This window comes from Cebus imitator, unplaced genomic scaffold, assembly GCF_001604975.1.
Source record: "Cebus imitator isolate Cc_AM_T3 unplaced genomic scaffold, Cebus_imitator-1.0 Scaffold694, whole genome shotgun sequence".
In the NCBI taxonomy this organism is placed as follows: Eukaryota; Metazoa; Chordata; class Mammalia; order Primates; family Cebidae; genus Cebus; species Cebus imitator.
This window is the reverse complement of record NW_016108009.1, coordinates 610,928-628,249: the sequence shown is the minus strand read 5'-3', so window position 1 is coordinate 628,249 and position 17,322 is coordinate 610,928. Positions and strand designations below refer to the sequence as shown.

The following is a 17,322-nucleotide window of genomic DNA, read 5'->3' as shown; positions in this document are numbered from 1 at the left end:
AGCAGCACAGAGAGACAAGTTTTAGAAGTGCCCCTTCACTTCGTGGAACATATCCTGAGGAAAGAGACCCAGGCATCTGAGATCAACGTCCCCTTTGACTATCACACTGCATTTCAGTAGAAGAAAAGGCTGACCAACTGGCGCCTCCTGTTTCACCTTCCTATAGGTAGCAGGCTTTGTCTTGGGGAAACTCTCTTGAAGACACTGTTTTTACTTAAAACAAGATCAAACCCGAAATCTTTTCACACATGAGTCCTAAAACTGTAAATGAGAACCCTTTAGTAGGTGATTCCTGAAGCTGTAAACAGAAACCTTTTCACGTGAGTCCTAAAACTGTAAAGTGAAACCCTTTCATAGGTGATTCCTGAATCTGTAAACCAAAACCTTTTCACATGTGATTTCTAAGACTGTAAACCCAAGATTCTTCCATGTGTAATATCTAAAGTATAAGCCCGTATAAAGGCGGAACCTTCCTTTGTTAGATGAGCTGAGCTTTGGAGAAATTATCACTCAGGCCCCCAGCCCCGTGTTCAAGAGATCCGTTTCCCGCGGCTGCTCCGTTGGCCAGGAAGCGAGTTTCAGCTGGCAGACAGTGGGAAAAAGTGTCTCAGGTGGTTTGCCTAGCCCTGTGGAGCATCCCTGCAGGGGTACTCCTGCTCGCTGGGGTGATGCATCCTGAGAGCGCTCCCGGGAAGGTACTGTATTTGCCTGGTGGAAAAGCCTCACCGGAGTGGAGCAGGGAGGCCCCGCAGTGTGGATCTACCTAGTGGCTGAACATCGAGAAGGAATGGGTATTTGGAACGTCCGGACCGCTGAATATGGTAAGACTGAATCCAGGAAATTAGTCCGCCCCATTTTGGGTGGAAGCATGGCCTGATGACCTATGGGTGAGATTCGGCACTTTTGAACATAGCTCTCTCTCTTTCTGTAACTAACCTTGGAAGATTTTTGCTTATGGTTTTGAATTGGAAGGAGAATGAGTGTATGTGTGTGTTTGTGTAGATGGATCAGACTGGACTCATCAGTAGTGAAAAGTATTGGACCCATTACGAAAACTGCCTCAGGCGGGGATATCCAGGCTCTCATTGTCCCTTGGGAAGGAGGGTGGAGCCTTTCTAGCCAGAAACAGAAGACTGATCTTATCACCCAGGCCAGTTCAGGGCTTGTGTGGCTTTGCACCCAACTTGTACACGCAGTTGGGATTATTGCTAGCAGAGGATAGTTGGTTCACTTAATTGGACTTAAAGAATACATCCTTAGCATTGGACTGGCCTCAGAGGGTCAAAAACCATTTGCATTTCAATGGGAGAAACCCAGAATCAGGTGTAACCACTCAAATACACCTGGACCCAGCTTCCCAAGGGCTCAGAAACTCCTTCATCACCCTTGGGGAGGCATCTGGCTGTGACCACCCCCGAGAAGCTTCTTGCTTGCATGCTGCCCCATATGCTGATGACTTTTTATTGGGACACCCCACAGCCGTCAGGTGCACAAACAAATGCCTTACTTCGGCACCTGGAGGACTGTGGGTATAAAGTGTCTAAAAGGAAAGCCCAGATTTGCCAAAAAGCAAATGCAATATCTGAGGCTCACCATCCGAAAGGGGGAATGCAGCCTAGAAGCAGAGAGGAAGCAAGCTGCTTGCAAAGTGACAGAGCCTGAGACTAAAGGCAGGTGAGAGAGCTCCTGGGAGCCGTGGGTTTTGTAAATTGTGGATTTCCAAACTTTGCAGTCCTGGCCAAACCCCCATACAAAGTGACAAAGGGGGGGGGGTAGAAGACAAGACACCCTTTAAACGAGGCAGAAGCTAAAAGCGAAACTTCTGCCAGCCCTGGCTTTAGGGCTAGCCAATTTAACACAGCCTTTTCATGCTGTCAAAAAAAAAAAAAAAAGAGAGAAATGGCAATTAAAGATTCTAGCCTCAACCCTGGGAAGAATTTAAATATCAAAGCACCCCACACAGTGGTGACTCTAATGAATACCAAAAGACCTCATTGGTAGGCCTGCCAAATACCAGGGCCTGCTATGTGCAGCGGTTGTACGAGCCATACATGAGACCGCTCAATTAGGTCAAGAGTCACTTGCAAAGATGTTGGGCCAGTACTTTTACATCTCACACTTACCAGCCTTGACCAAAACTGTGGCACAGCGATGCATTACATGTCAGCAACACAACGTGAGGCAGGGTCCAAGTATTCCCCCTGGAATTCAAGCTTATGGAGCGCTCCGTTTGAAGATCTCCAGGTAGACTTTACTGAAATGCCCAAGTGTGGGGGACATAAGTACTTGTTGGTCCTGGTGTGCGCATACTCCAGGTGGGTAGAAGCCTTTAAAGGCCCATGAAGTAACCCGTGTGCTGCTTCGAGATCCTATCCCTAGGTCTGGACTGCCACTGCACGTCGGATCAGACAACGGACCAGCATTTGTGGCGGATTTAGTCCAGAAAACAGCAACAGCCTTGGGTATCACCTGGAAACTGCATGCTGCCTACCGACCTCAGAGTTCCGGAAAAGTGGAAAGAATGAACCGGACCATCAAAAACAGCTTAAGGAAAGTGTCAGGAAACCAGATTAAAGTGGGTGCAGGCACTTCCCTTGGGGTTATTCAAAATTAGAGGCACCCCTTTAGGAAAAACAGGAGATTCCCCTATGAAGACTTATTGGACCCCTCCCCTACTCCAGGAACTCCCGGGAACTCCTGAGGAGTGGAGAGAGATAGAGCTAATCACCAGCTCTAGGGAGAATCGCTCAGGATACTTCAACCTGAATAAACAACAAATGTCCTGTAGCCTTTTTCTCCCCAGTTCACGCTTTCTCATTAGGTTGATCACCTGTGGATAAAGGACGGGAGTACAGCCCCTCTTAAGCCACAATGGAAAGGACCTCAGACCTGATCCTAACCACTCCCACAGCCGTGAAGGTAGAGGGAATCCCAGCCTGAATCCACCACAGCTGTGTAAAAACCAGCAGCAGCTGAAACTTGGAGCAAGGCAAGGACGGCAGAATCGCCTTAAAAAGGCCAACAAGCCTTGCTCCAGCCACATTCAAGAAGCTGACTGGTCCACGCACGGCCAAAGCATGAGGAAATTCATCGTGGGACTTGTTCTTCTTAATAACTAAATCAGACATTAACTGATTTTGAAGAATGCTCAATGTGTCCACCAGGTTACGAAGGTAGGGCGAAATGTGACTGCCATTCTTTTGTTTTACTGTTGTTATGAGTGCACAGGGACACAACAGGGAATCTGTTTATATAATGGCACTCAGTATAAGGTGTGTAATCCAGGAGACGGACAGGGGGCTGTGTCATAGGCATCAGTAAGCCCTCTTTCTTCCTATTATCTGTTAAGACAAGTGGGCTGTTAGGGTATTCAGTCTACTCCGCTAGGGAGAAAAGAGACCTAAAAATAGGAGACTGGACAGATGATGAGTGGCCACTGGAGAGAATTATTGAGTATTAGGGGCCGGCCACATGGTGGAGGATGGCTCATGGGGATACCGGACCCCTGTTTACACGCTCAACCAGATCATCCGGTTACAGGCTGTTTTGAAAATACTTAGGAATGAAACGGGCAAAGCTCTGTCCCTCTTGGCCTGACAAGAAACTCAAATGAGAAATGCAATTTATGAGAACCAGCTGGCCCTAGGTTATCTGCTAGCAGCTGAAGGGGGAGTCTGTGGAAAATTCAAACCAAGTGCTGCCGGCACGTAAGGGGCCAGGGTCATGCAGTTAAGAATATAACCAAACTGGCACACGTGCCTGTGAAGGTATGACATAAATTCAACCCTAAGTCCCTGTTTAAAGTTGGTCCTCAGCCTTGGGAGGTTTAAAAACCCTTATCATCAGTGTAATAAAAATAATGGGTGTTTACTATTCCCCTGCTTCCCCTTGTTCCTCTAAATGGCTAAGAAATCCTTCACTGCTGTAATAAGACCAGAAAAATAACATCACAAGTATATCATATAAATCATTAATCAGTTTCTCCAGAGGATCTGGAAAGGGAGAATAAAGAGTGAGACCTCTCACTAGTATTATAGAGTGGTGAGGGTCTCAAAGTGGGGGGTGAGCAAGGAGACCCAGGCATGAGATCAACTTCCCCTTTGACTATCATGCTGCACTTCAGTAGAAGAAAAGGCTGACGGACTGGCGCCTCCTGGCAGGCTTGGCCTTGGGGAAACTCTCCGGAAGACACTGTTTTTACTCAAAAAAAGATCAAACCCGAAACCTTTTCACATGTGAGTCCTAAAACTGTAAACTGCAACCCTTTCATAGGTGATTCCTGAAGCTGTAAACCGAAACCCTTTTCATATGTGATTTTTAAGACTGTAAACCCAAGATTCTTCCACGTGTAATATCTAAAGTATAAGCCCGTATAAAGGCGGAATCTTCCTTTGTCAGATGAGCTGAGCTTTGGACAAATTATCGCTCAGACCCCCAGGCCACATAAACTACTTCCTTCTGATCCGTTTCCTTAACAATGTGATGGTATTAGCAAGTGAAGACATTGGGAAGTGATTAGGTCATGAAGGTGGATCTCTATGACTGGGTGTGAGCCCTTATAGAAGGGGCCCCACAGAGCTGCCCTGTCCCTTTCATCACTGCGGACACAGCCAAAAGGCACGGCCTACGACCCAGAAACCAGCCCTCACCAAACCCTGAATCTGCTGGCAGTACCTTGCTCTTGGACTTCCCAGCATTCAGAACTGTAAGAAATAAATTTCTGTTGCTTATAAGCTTTGCAGTTAATAATATTTGGTTGTAGCAGCACAGAGAGACAAGTTTTAGAAGTGCCCCTTCACTTCACGGAACATATCCATGTGAAAGCATTTTGCAATATTTCATAAGAAGGAAAGCTCCACATAAAACTATGTTACAAAATTTTAAAATGCTTGTGAAAGTTGTCATGGGCACTAATTTTCCTTTGAACTTTTTGCAAATTTCTCATACGTCTGTGTTAGTGAACTAGAGTAATACAGTATGTTACAGTTTTGATTTTTATAATTTAAGTAAATATATTTCTACTCCACTAGATGGTGCTAATACTCTATCATGGCAACACCATCTCCGGCCCCTTTCCCACAAAAGAAAACTTTAATTACAAATGGATATGTGTGTTTTTCACTTTCAAAATTCAGATCCACTTCATGATGTTCAGGTTAATTTAAAAACAGAATAAGTTAAGTAATCCACCCACACAAAAAAAGCTTTAGCCCTCTCACTTCCTGGTGAGAAGTAAATGCTTTCCCTTCTGGTTATTATTATATTTCCAGATGATACATTTGTGCCTCTAATTCTTGATTTCCAAATTCAGTTAATTGCTTTTAATAATCATATGTAGAAAACAAGGATACATCTCCTCCACACAATCTTCCTACCAGCTTCTCACAATATTTACTCTGTGACTACATATTTATTATGTAAAAAGAATTCTCATATTGATTACCTTTTTTCTTAAAATAGTACTTAAAATTCTGGTGTTTTTTCCGTCAATGTTAAATGGCATCTTTTAATTCTGCTTATAAGAAAAAGGTCTGATCACACCTGTTCTATCTTCCCTTGTTCCTACCACCATCTTCAAATCTTAATTCAGATCGTCGTCCGTCACCTTGGTCATGAAACTGCCTGCTAACTAGTCTCCAATCCTCCACTCTCCTGTTCTTTCAGCCTATTCACAGAATGACAGGTGATTCTTGTAGATCTGGTCATGTCATTCCTGGGATTAAAATTCTTCTATGACCTCAATTTTTACTTATCAGGCATCGCTAACTCCTTCCCTTGGCTTGGGAACCCCTTTCCTGGCTCTTACCACTTTCTCTGATCTCATCATCTTAAATCTCCCATATATTCACTGTGCAAAGCCACCCTGATTTATTTGTTTATATTTTGTTGAGCATTTCAAACTCTTTTTTTTCTCTTAGATCCTTTACACAGGTTGTTTCCTCCTGTTAGAATAATTTTGCTACAGATTTCTTATGACTGGCTTTGTGTCATCTTTCAGGCCTCTGCTCAGATGTTCTGTCCTCAAAGTGATGCACTCCTTCTAGTGCCCACACCAGCCCACCTAATGTCTCCACATACTACCATCCCCATCTCTGTTTTCTCTGACGTCCTACTTTACCTCCTTCGTGACATTTAGTTCGCAATTCTATAGCAATCTTTGTTTACTAGGTTTTCATCTATCCCACGCCATCAACATGTAAGCTCCCCCAAATTGAGGAACAATGTTTTTCATAGTTAGTAGAAGAATTCATTAATGTCTAGGTCTTCTCACTTAAAATACACTTTCCTGTCCTTTTCGTTCTAATCGTTATCATAGGGACTATTACTGGGGTAGGAGGTGGGACTTGGACGCTGGACCAAATTGAGGATTATCCAAAACAGCTCTTAGTGGAAGCCCCTCCCTGTAAGACACACCCACCACTGTGCTATGTCAGCTTTCCATTACCATGACAAGACCCAGAACTAACGGGCCCTTTCCACAGTAATAACCCAACATCCTGGAAGCCTCATCCTAGCAATTTCAGCAATAACCACCTCTTAATTTGCATATAATTTAAAGTGCATATAAATATGAGTGCAGAATTGCCTCTGAGCTGCTACAGTGGGCACTGTGCTTATGGGTAGCCCTGCCCAGCAAGGAGCAGCACCTCTGCTGCTGCTGTAAACTGCCACTTCAATAAAAATTGCTGTTTAACACCACTGGCTAACCCGTGAATTTTTTTCTGGGCAAAGCCAAGAACTCTCCCAGGCTGAGACCCAGTTTAGGGGCTTGCCTGTCCCACATCATTATCAACTCATACCATAGCAAAAATATTTACTGCACTGAGATATACTAATAATTAGGTATACCTTGTGACATGACTTTTATTTACCTGAATTGACTAACAATTGAATATTTAAGCTCAGTTAAACCACCTTCGCAAAGACTTCCAGTCAGACAATGAACAGTTATTTTGGCCCAAGCAGTCAAACTCTCAGCATGTATACACCACAACCACATTTGCTTGACTTTCAGTGGCAATTCTTAAAGGAAATAGGGCAGAGGATTATTAAATAGAAAGCATACAAATATTTTCAAAGGCACAGAAACATTTTTTGAGACATCATTTATCTTAAAACTTTTTTTAAAATAGCCATCTGATTTTTCACATTCTATAGATTAATGAGTAGACTAAGCCGTCATATCTAAGTATTTGAGTTTAAACACTGAATACTTCATCTTACATTTACAGTCATTTAGTTGCCAGTGAATTTTATTTTAAAAACACTACATTGGTGAAGCTTTTATTCATTTGGCTTTATTTTACCATTTAGAATTATTTTTAGTCTGGATGCAGTGGGTCGTGCCTGTAACGCCAGCATTTTGGCATGCCAAGTCAAGAGGATCAATAGACCCCAGGAGTTTAAGACCGGCCTGGGCAATATGGTAAAACCCTGTCTCTACAAAAAAATTTAAAAATTAGCTGGATAAGGTGGCTGTAACCCTGCTACTTGGGGTGGGAACTGCTTGATCTCAGGAGGTCGAGGCTGCAGTGAGCCATGATTGCACCACTGCATTCCAGCCTGGGCGACAAAGTGAGCCCCAGTCCCAAAAAATTAAGAATAATACTAAACAAAATCAATTTTTCTTTAGCCCATGAATTAGGAGTGTGAATATGTTTAACTACTGGACAAGAATAGGAAAGTTTTTGCTATAATTTGAGGGAAATAGTTATATAATTTTGTTCAAAGCTAAAAATCCATGATACTTAATATTTTCATCATCTTAATTTACCTAATTTTTTCACTTTCAAATTTTAAGATGACATTATTGACATACAAACACCAACTTATTATTGATATACAAACATACAACTAATTACTTATTTTCAATGGCAATATGTCTTTTAACTGTTACTTGCAAAGTGTTTTTATTCAAATAAAATAATTCATTATAAAATTACATATTTGGGAAAACCTTAATCAAATTTGTGCCAGATAGTTTTGGTAGACTAAAGTTGGTCTCTTTGTATATTTATTCTATTTTCCTAGAATTATTTTGTGGTAAAAAAACAGGAGATTTACTTTAAATAGCCTACTTCTAAACTTAGTCGATATCAGAATATATTATAAAGCAAAAGTACAAAATCAATTTGAAAAAAAAAGGAAATGAACAAAATAGAAATAGCAAAAATAGATATTTTGCATTAAATTTCCTTCTTCTCACTGATGTATATTAATATTATTTATACAATCATCTTTTGGTATGTGCAGGGGTTATGTATCCAGGACTCTCACATATACCAAAATCTGCACATACTCAAATTCTACAGTTGGCTCTGTAGAAAACACATGTACAAAAAGTCAGTTTTTCCTAAGTATAAGTTTTGCAACCCACCAACACTATATTTTTGACCCTGGTTTAGTTGAAAAAAATTCACATAGTAAGTGGACCCCTGAAGTTTAAGCCCATATTGGTCAAGGGTTAATCCTATATGCATATACATTATATAATCCAATAAGCTTTTCAAAATAAGAAATGTTCAAATTATTTTATAAATAACATGAGAATAACTAAAGATCATTTCAGAAGTTATATATATATATACACACACACACACATACGCACACACACACACCTATGTAAAGAGAGGAAATAAACTCTAGAAAAAGCAAATAGAGATTATATCATATTTAATAGGCATTTGAGAAAGAAAAAGAAAAAACATTAGCTGGGTGTGGGAGGCTGAGGCAGGAGGATTGCTTGAGCCCAGGTGGAGGAAGGTGCAGGGAACTGTGATTGCACCACTGCACTCCAGCCTCAGGCAACAACGCAAGATTCCGGTCTCAATGACAACAATAACAAATTAACAGTGAAAAGAGAAAAAAGAAAACTCCAGGATCATAAAAAGCAAATGGGAGAACGGACAATAGTTATTCTCCCATATGAAGTTAGGTAGAATAACAAATATGTCATAAGTAGAGATGAAACAAGATACTATCAGAACACGGGTTGAAATTCCACAACTTTCTTGAAATGTGTAGCATTTGAATAGCTAATTCCTAATGCCAGTTAGTGTTCCAGTCACACAAAGGGAGCCACAGGGAGACAGCAAAATGAGGACCCCGAAAATAGGGGAAAAAATACAGCACATATTGTACCGAGTATTACTAAGTAGCACTTGTGGAAGTTGAAGTGATGGAAAAAATGAACGAGCGAAAGAACAGATGAGTAAAAACGAAAATATCTGGAAGCCTTTCCATTGTATCTGTGGATTACAGACAGCCTGTAGAAAAGGCATCGTAGACAATAGCGAAGACAAGGTGATAACTGTCTAATGCACTTAAAGCTCTGCTGCAAGAACCCAGGAAACATTAACATTTGTAATTCCATTGTACATCTGACCTCTGTGTCCTAAGCTTAAATTTATGTTATGGTTCAGAAGTTTCTGAAAGAAAATTTCTATAATCACTTTTCTATCTACTGCATTTCCAGTTAACAAGGTTTAGGAAAAACGTGGCTAAGTTAAAATGCAGAAGAAATAAATGTGTTCTGCCAGATCTTTTTTTCTTTCCGTTTTATTGTTTCATTTTTTGATGTTCAGCTACTTTACTTCCTCTGAGCTATCTTTTTATGTCTCCTTATAATTTTAAGCTGAAATGCAACACTTTTTTGTCAATTACGTCATCCCCTTTCCATGTACTATGTTTTGTGAAGAAATGGTAAAGTACACATTAGTTAACTGAGCACAGGATAGATTGGGTGGCAGAAGCTCAAAGGCCTAAACATGTGGGGGATGGTGTCTGCGGGGAGGAGGAGGCATAAGTGGGAAGAATGAAAAGAGGCAAAAGAATAAACAAATGGGGATTAAGCAAGTAAAAGTGGATCAGTGTAGACTGGCTCAGATCTTAGAAACCAAAGGCCACACATTTACTAATCTGCTTTTATATTTGGGAACTTACTTCTACCTAAGAATAATTTTAGTTAGCAATACTTAGATATTTCATTTTTAGTTTAAATTATATGTAGGCAAAAGAGTAGCATATGCATTCCCAGGATATGCCTAAATTTAAAATAAGCAAAGCTTGCCTTGGCAGACGTCTCATGCTCGTGCCATTTCTGTGGGCATTTTCTTTTTCTCTAACCCTTCTCTTATAGACCCACTATAGCACTTCGGTCAGCAGATCTGTCCTACCTGGGAATACCTCACCTTCCAGAATCACTTGGTCCTATTCATACCCTCGTCAACATCCATTTCTACCCTTTCCTGCCCACTGAGCTTGTTTCAGGGAAGTTTTCAGATTACAATAATTCGAAGTAAATTATGAATAATAATAAATTTGACTCTCCTAAAGTAGGTATTCAGTGTATTTGTCATTCTGTGTAAATGACAGATTGGTTAAATTTATGGTGATAATTTCAATATGTAAAGTATTTTAGGAGGAGACGACATATTGAAGACAATTGGGCCATTGCACAACTTTAAATCACACCATGTAGGTAACTACCCATACTACGACTTCTGAAAATGTAGGGGCTTGGGGGAAGAAGGGGAAATTCTTATTTATCACACCGAGACTCAAACATAAAATTTAGGATTTTAAAATATTATTCTCCTTTCTCTGATTATAATGGAATCCTTCAGTCTTTGATCTATAACGTCTTTTGGGAACTGAAATTACGTTTTTGCACTCTAAATCTCCAGGATTAGAAAGCATGTCTGCCTAACAACACAGCCAGCATTTACTTGAACATGTTTCAGTAGAGTTTTAATTTATTCACTTTAATCATCTTGGAATTTCTGGGCTGCGGCCTAATTTCACACAGGATACCATTGTTAGACCCTAACTCTAACAAATCTGCTTGGTCATAATATATTGAAAAGCTTGGTAATAATATATTTCAAAAAAGTGAAATTAGGTGGTACGATTGAGAAACTGCTATTTGAAACTTTGTCCTGTAAATATGACCCAATTCTCAGTAGCTTGGAGTGACTCCCTGAGCTACAGACTATTACAACAAGGAGGCAATTAACATTCCTATACAATTGGGAATGTGACCGTACACAATGCACTGCATTATAAAGGTACTGTGTAGACCCAAATATATTTTTTTAAAATAGAAAGCTGAAATTATAAATTACTCCTGCTGACTATAATTTTATTTTTTTATTTTTATTTTTGAGATGGAGTTTCGCTCTTGGTGCCCTGGCTAGAGTGCAATGGCGCCACCTCAGCTGACTGCAACCTCTATCTCCTGGGTTCAAGTGATTCTCCTGCCTCAGCCTACCGAGTAGCTGGAATTACATACATGCACCACCATGCCCAGCTAATTTTGTATTTCTAGTAGAGACGGGGTTTCTCCATGTTGGTCAGGCTGGTCTCAAACTCTCAACCACAGATGATCTGCCCAATTTGGCCTCCCAAAGGGAACGTTCACTTTTAACAGGGCAGAAGTAATGCTAAAATATGTGCAGTTGAGTAAAGCAGATTGTGATAGTATTCAAACTGTCTTTTCTCAATTTAGTATTCAGTGTTCAATATGGGAAATATAAACAGAAGCAAATATTGAAGTATATGTGAGTATTTTTCATGATCAAGGCTACTCTGTTAAGTCAAAGTTTGTTAGATATGGTAGATTAATAGAATTGATGGACATCTCAAACTAGTTTAGTGTTAGTACTTGGGAAACAAGGAATAAAACGGGAATTTGATATCCACTGAAATTTTATGTACTTTTTCTCAATTTACTTTTGTATTACATGTGCTTTTATGAAAATTGTGAGGCTGGCCTAAGCATTGCTTTAAATACTAAAGTTGTGCTTTATCTTTTAGGAAATAATCAGATTTATTTCATTTTCACCATGAAATATCTAGTGCTTATGTTCAATTCACCAGTAGAAACTGATATCACATTTAAACAGACATTGATGAATAATAAAATTCAAGTGAAACAACCCAGCAATAATCAATTATGCAAATAAGTTTAAATCACTACTGTTTAATTATCACATATAATTCGATGTACTCTATTTTAATATTTCAAATTCAACTTTTTAGTAACTTAAACTATTTATTAAACTCGCCATTGATTCTTGATTTTAAAGATTAGAAATAAAACAAATCTCCTTCATATGACAAATAATATCTATGTAAAATCTGAGCAAACAGTATGTACGTATGAAATATTGAAAACATTCCCTTAAATATGTAAGAAAATACATAAACATTTACACAAAGAAACAGAAAACATTCCCTTAAATTTGTAAGAAAATACATAAACATTTACACAAAGAAACAGAAAAAGATGTCTGTGATGATTGGTAACGTTAACATTGTTCTGGAACTGTTTGCAAATACAAAAATGTTTCATTTTAAAATACTAATTGTAATATTTATATGTACAAGGAAATGATTGTCTTCTTCATTTAAAAGTGGCTATATAAAAAGTTTACAAGCCAAATAACAAGCAATAAAATTAGAAAATAGAGCTGAATGAAAGTTCAATCTTTCACAAGGTATTAAACACATTTGAATGTTTTTTTAATTACTGAAGGATAAACTATAAAAGCATATCTGCCTTTATTTTTGGAAGACTTAAACAGAGAGACTTTGTGTACTTGCTAATTTTCTTCAGTTCCTAGAGGCTATGTATAGTGACTCAATCAAAATTTTTTGACTAAGTGAAAAGTTTTTGGAAATTATGAAAAGTATGTAATTTATTTCGTTTAAAAATGTTGATCAAATATCTTTCACATAACTGGTTACCTGTCACAAACTAGGAAAACAAACCTCCAAAAGTAAGTTTTTTAATCTGTCAAAAAGCAATGATATATTTAAATTTTATTATCAATCTAGAAATTGTCTTGCTGATGTCAGAAAAAAACTCCACTCATGTTCACTATACCAAAAGACTGCTCTTCAAGAATATCTTATATACAGCTACAGGAAAAAATGCCTATTGAACAACTTAACTGTTACAAATATTGTATATTCAATTGTGTTTTAAATGTATATAATATTTTATTCTGATAATACAAGTAATGCTTGTTTATCAGACTTCTAAAGTTATGGCAATCACAGTTGTAAATCATAAATGAATTTTTCTTTAGAAAGAGTAAAAATCATATCTGAAATAAATCTAATCATTGTGATTTGATAGCTTTTATTGACTATATATTCACAGCCTTCATATGATTCATTTTGGTTATACTTCTAAGCAAAAAAAAAGTTATATTTTATGATAATTACAAGGGACATGATTATTACACATTATAGTTTTTCAGAAACAATTGTTTAAATATTTTCTTAAATTTTATATTAAATAAAATTAAGATAAATATTCAGATATACCATTCAAATAAGATACTTACATTTTTTAAACTTAACAATGTCAAAAGCCACTCAATTGTTAAGCTACACAATACTTAAGCACATTTTCTAAATCAAGTTTTATTACTACTGTGAAAAGCATCATTAGCAAACGTTTCATAATACAGTTTTAGGAAAATAGCTCTTGTCTTTTAATCTTACCTTCTGCTACACAAACAGCCCATAGCATAAGGCAAATAATCTTTGCTGGAGGTCTCATTTTTTTGGTCTTTTACGAGAACATTTACCAGCTAACTCTGTTCACAACGTCCAGTTCTCCTCTTCCAAGAATTGTGATTAGTGCAGGAAAGAACTTGCTGCAAAAGGAAGTTGAAACTAGATGCTCCGCCTATCAGAAACTTTTGCAGAGTAAACAAAAAAATCAACCACAAGCCCAGCAATCCAGGAGGCTGAACCTGATTCTCACTGCACTCCCACTGAATGTTAATGCTGTGACCTGCTCTTGGACTGTTTCTTATTAAGCTTGGAAAATATTCATGTTTTTAGTGTGTGAAAAGCAGCAGTTGGTGACACCCTCTGGATTTCATAAACCCTTCAATTATTCAGGTCTATTATGTATAAATCTCAGAACAGAAAATAAGAGACACTTTAAAATAAATCACTTATAAAACTTTGGTTTAGGCAATGTTTTCACAATCAGCACCTAGACAATGTGTACAAACTTTGCCCAAGAATGAAGTGCTGGATGATTTGGAGCTCCTGCTTTTCTAGCAATTCATGAAATTAGTTTTCTAAATGCTTTTTATATATGTGTATGAAGCAACGGGCTCACTTTCATTTGACCTAAATAGGTTTAATAATCCATAAATCAACAAATTGGAATGCTGATTTTTAAAAATTTGAAGTATAATGTGTATAAGGAAAACATAAATAAATCACATACTGAATATTGAGAAGGTAAGATACCTATGAAACCCCCACCACGGTCAAAACACTGAACATTATTATTTTCCAGAAAACCCCTGTACTACCTTTTGGTCAATACTCCTCTCAAGCCTCTCCCACACCCCCACACACAGAGACCATGATTCTGATCTGCAAGAACATGGAAGGTATTTGTCTGGCTTTTGTATTTTGTACAATGAAAAAGAAGCAATGTACTCTTATATTTAGAGCTTTTCACTAAAAATTATGTTTGGACCATTCAAACACATTGTTAGATGAAGTTATAGATGGTTAATTCCTACTATGATGAAACATTCCATTTTTTGAATATTTCACATTTTGTTTGTCTGTGTGCCTGTTAGGGAGCGTTGGAGCAGATTTTAGCTTGGAGCTGATTATGAATAGTGCTGCTATGAGCATGATGTTATGTGCTGTTTGGTAAACACAATCCACATTTCTGGTAAGTGCACACTTGGGAGTGAAACATTAGGATGTAACTTACATTAGGTGTAATGGATAAAATTAGACAATTCTCCAAATGGATTATAACACTTGACATTTCTATCAGCAGTGTCCATGTTTCTCCACACCTTCAGAGATACTTGTTAATTTTAATCTTCATAATTTTAGCCTTTCTGGTAACACAAAGCAATAATTCTCTGTGGTTATAATATGAATTTTTTTGATAACTAATTGAAATATGAGAGATCCCAGATTTCCCTTGCAGGACATGTGGCAGGGGCGCAACTCACCTGTTAGGTTGCCCTGCGGCTCAAACCCCTCACTGGAGGGGGAGCACACAGATGGGCAGGTGCCAGAACTGGGGTGAGTGCTTTCTGGCTCTGGTGTCTGCGATTCCCGAAGCCCAAGTGGGCGTGTGTTACAGTGTGCTCCTTTAGCTTTGTCATCTGCAGATGGTTTGTGTGTTAATCAGCTCAATGGACCCTCTTCCTTATTGCATGGCTGGGGGACAGTATAACAGCCTTCTGTATCCCGAGCTCTTGCCCAGTGTCCCAAAAGAATCAGATCACTTGGGGGCTCGAGGAAGGAGGGCAAGGTTTTATTGAGTGGTGGAGGGGGCTATCAGCAAGATGGAGTGGGAAGGTGGCCTTTGTCCTGAGTCGGGCCTCCCAGTGGCTGGACTCTTCTCTAACTGTCCCTGGCCGAACTCCCCTCATAGATCAGATGTACCTCCTCTCTTCTCTGCTGCATCATTCGGCCTTTGCTGGTCTGCTTGCCTCCTCATCTCATTTGCAGGTCTGTTCTGGAGCTTGGAGTTTCGGGTTTATATGGGGGTAGAACAGGAGGGCATGCTGGGCCAAAAGGCAGCTTTATGGGTGTGAAATGCCTGTCCTCTTTCAGGGCCACATTTGCCGGTGAACCACCCTCTTCAACCCACAATTTCCCTGTCTCCTGTCCATATCATCTTGAAGTTGAGAAACTTTCCTGTGGTGATTGGTGATTTAGATATCCTCTTTGGTGAAGGTTCTATTCAGATCTTTTGCATCTTTTTTCCTTATTGTCTGTCTTTGACTTATTGCATTACAGGAATTGTTTATAAATATTTATATATTCTAGATATGAAAATATTCTTATAATATGTATTATAAATACCTTCTTCCAGCCTGTGGGTTTTCTTTCCATTCAGTATTACATGTCCTTTATAATAATAAACAAAATTCCTTAATTTTAGAATAGAGCAAATTTTCAAATTTTTTTCTGTGATTAGTGCGTTACGTGTCTTATTTAATGAAATCTTGCCTAATCCTAGAACACAATGCTTTTCTTCTAAAATAATTATTTTATCTTTCACATTTAAGACCTTCAGAACAACTAAAATTGTCTTTTGTGTATAGTATAACAAACAGCTCCAGATGCATTTTAAAAATAGATATAACCAATTGTTATAGCATTATTTAATGAGAGTATCATTCTTTCCTCTGTATTGACATGCTTTTACCTTTGTCATAAATCAGGTACTGGATATAAGTTTATATCGCCAAGCTGTTCTTGAATGTAATGGTCTATTTATTTTTAAAACTTTTCTAAATGGCAAATTTCTGGGAAATTTGGCTTTCTAGTTATATTTTAAATTGATTTCTTGTTTAATTTCACTGTGATCAGAAGACATATTCTAAATAATTATACTGTTTTAAAATTTGATGACTATTTCTTTATTCAAAATTCTACCTATATCAGCAAGTCAAGTTTGTAATTCCTTTTTTAAAATATTTTATATTTTTACTATGTTTTTGCCTGATTTTTTTTTATCAGATATTGAAAGGGTGTATTACATCTCCCATTATAAATGTGGTTTTGTGTATTTCTCTGTTTAATGTTGTCAATCTTTATATATTGTAGGGCTATGATTATGCTTACATACGTATTTAGAATTGTGATATCCTCCTCTTGCATTGGTCATTTTCTCATATTAAATGGCTCACCTTAACTCTAATTTTGCTTCCAGTGTGAATTTTACATTTTATTTTATTTTCATTCGTTTATTAAAAAGATAAGGGTTGAAGAGTTAGGCTTTTTTGTTCTGAGAAAATAAGAAACAAAATAGCATATATATGTTAATAATCAAGCAAATATGAATTCTGAACTATCATTCTGAAGTTTAATTTGATTTAACTGGTAACACATATGTTGACATAATAGATCATTTAAATTTCTTTATTCCTTCCTTAGTTTTATCTATTTGAGTATGAATTCAAATATCTTACCTGGGCTTAAATTTCCAATAGCAGTTTCTATTCTAATAGCAATATTATCACTTGGAGAGTGTTTCAGAAACTTATCAAGATTAATATTATTGAGTGTTAATTATATGCCAGCCACAGACCTAAGCACATTTATTCAATACTTAAAGCAACACAGTGAAATAGGAGACTATTACTCTTTCAAATAGGTAGATGACTGAACTGAGCCACATTTAAGCAACTCCCTTAAGGTCACAAGACATTGCTAGTGCCAATGGGCTCATTCCTAGAATTTTACTCTGAATGTGCACAAGTCTGCTTCTCAAATGGTTTGCTTCCTATGCTATTAAATTAACATAAGTTT

The 17,322-nt window shown here is 37.9% G+C and overlaps 1 protein-coding gene across 1 annotated transcript in view; it reads right to left on the bottom strand.

Moving 5' to 3' along the window:
• CFH (complement factor H) overlaps window positions 1-13,913 on the bottom strand; it is a 38,623-nt gene extending 24,710 nt beyond the window's left edge. Inside the window, exon 1 of the mRNA XM_017518653.2 lies at window positions 13,513-13,913. Coding sequence (XP_017374142.2) covers window positions 13,513-13,570 — 58 coding nt within the window. The 5' untranslated portion in view covers window positions 13,571-13,913. The remainder of the gene's footprint in view (window positions 1-13,512) is intronic.
• Between the last annotated feature and the right edge of the window lie 3,409 nt (window positions 13,914-17,322).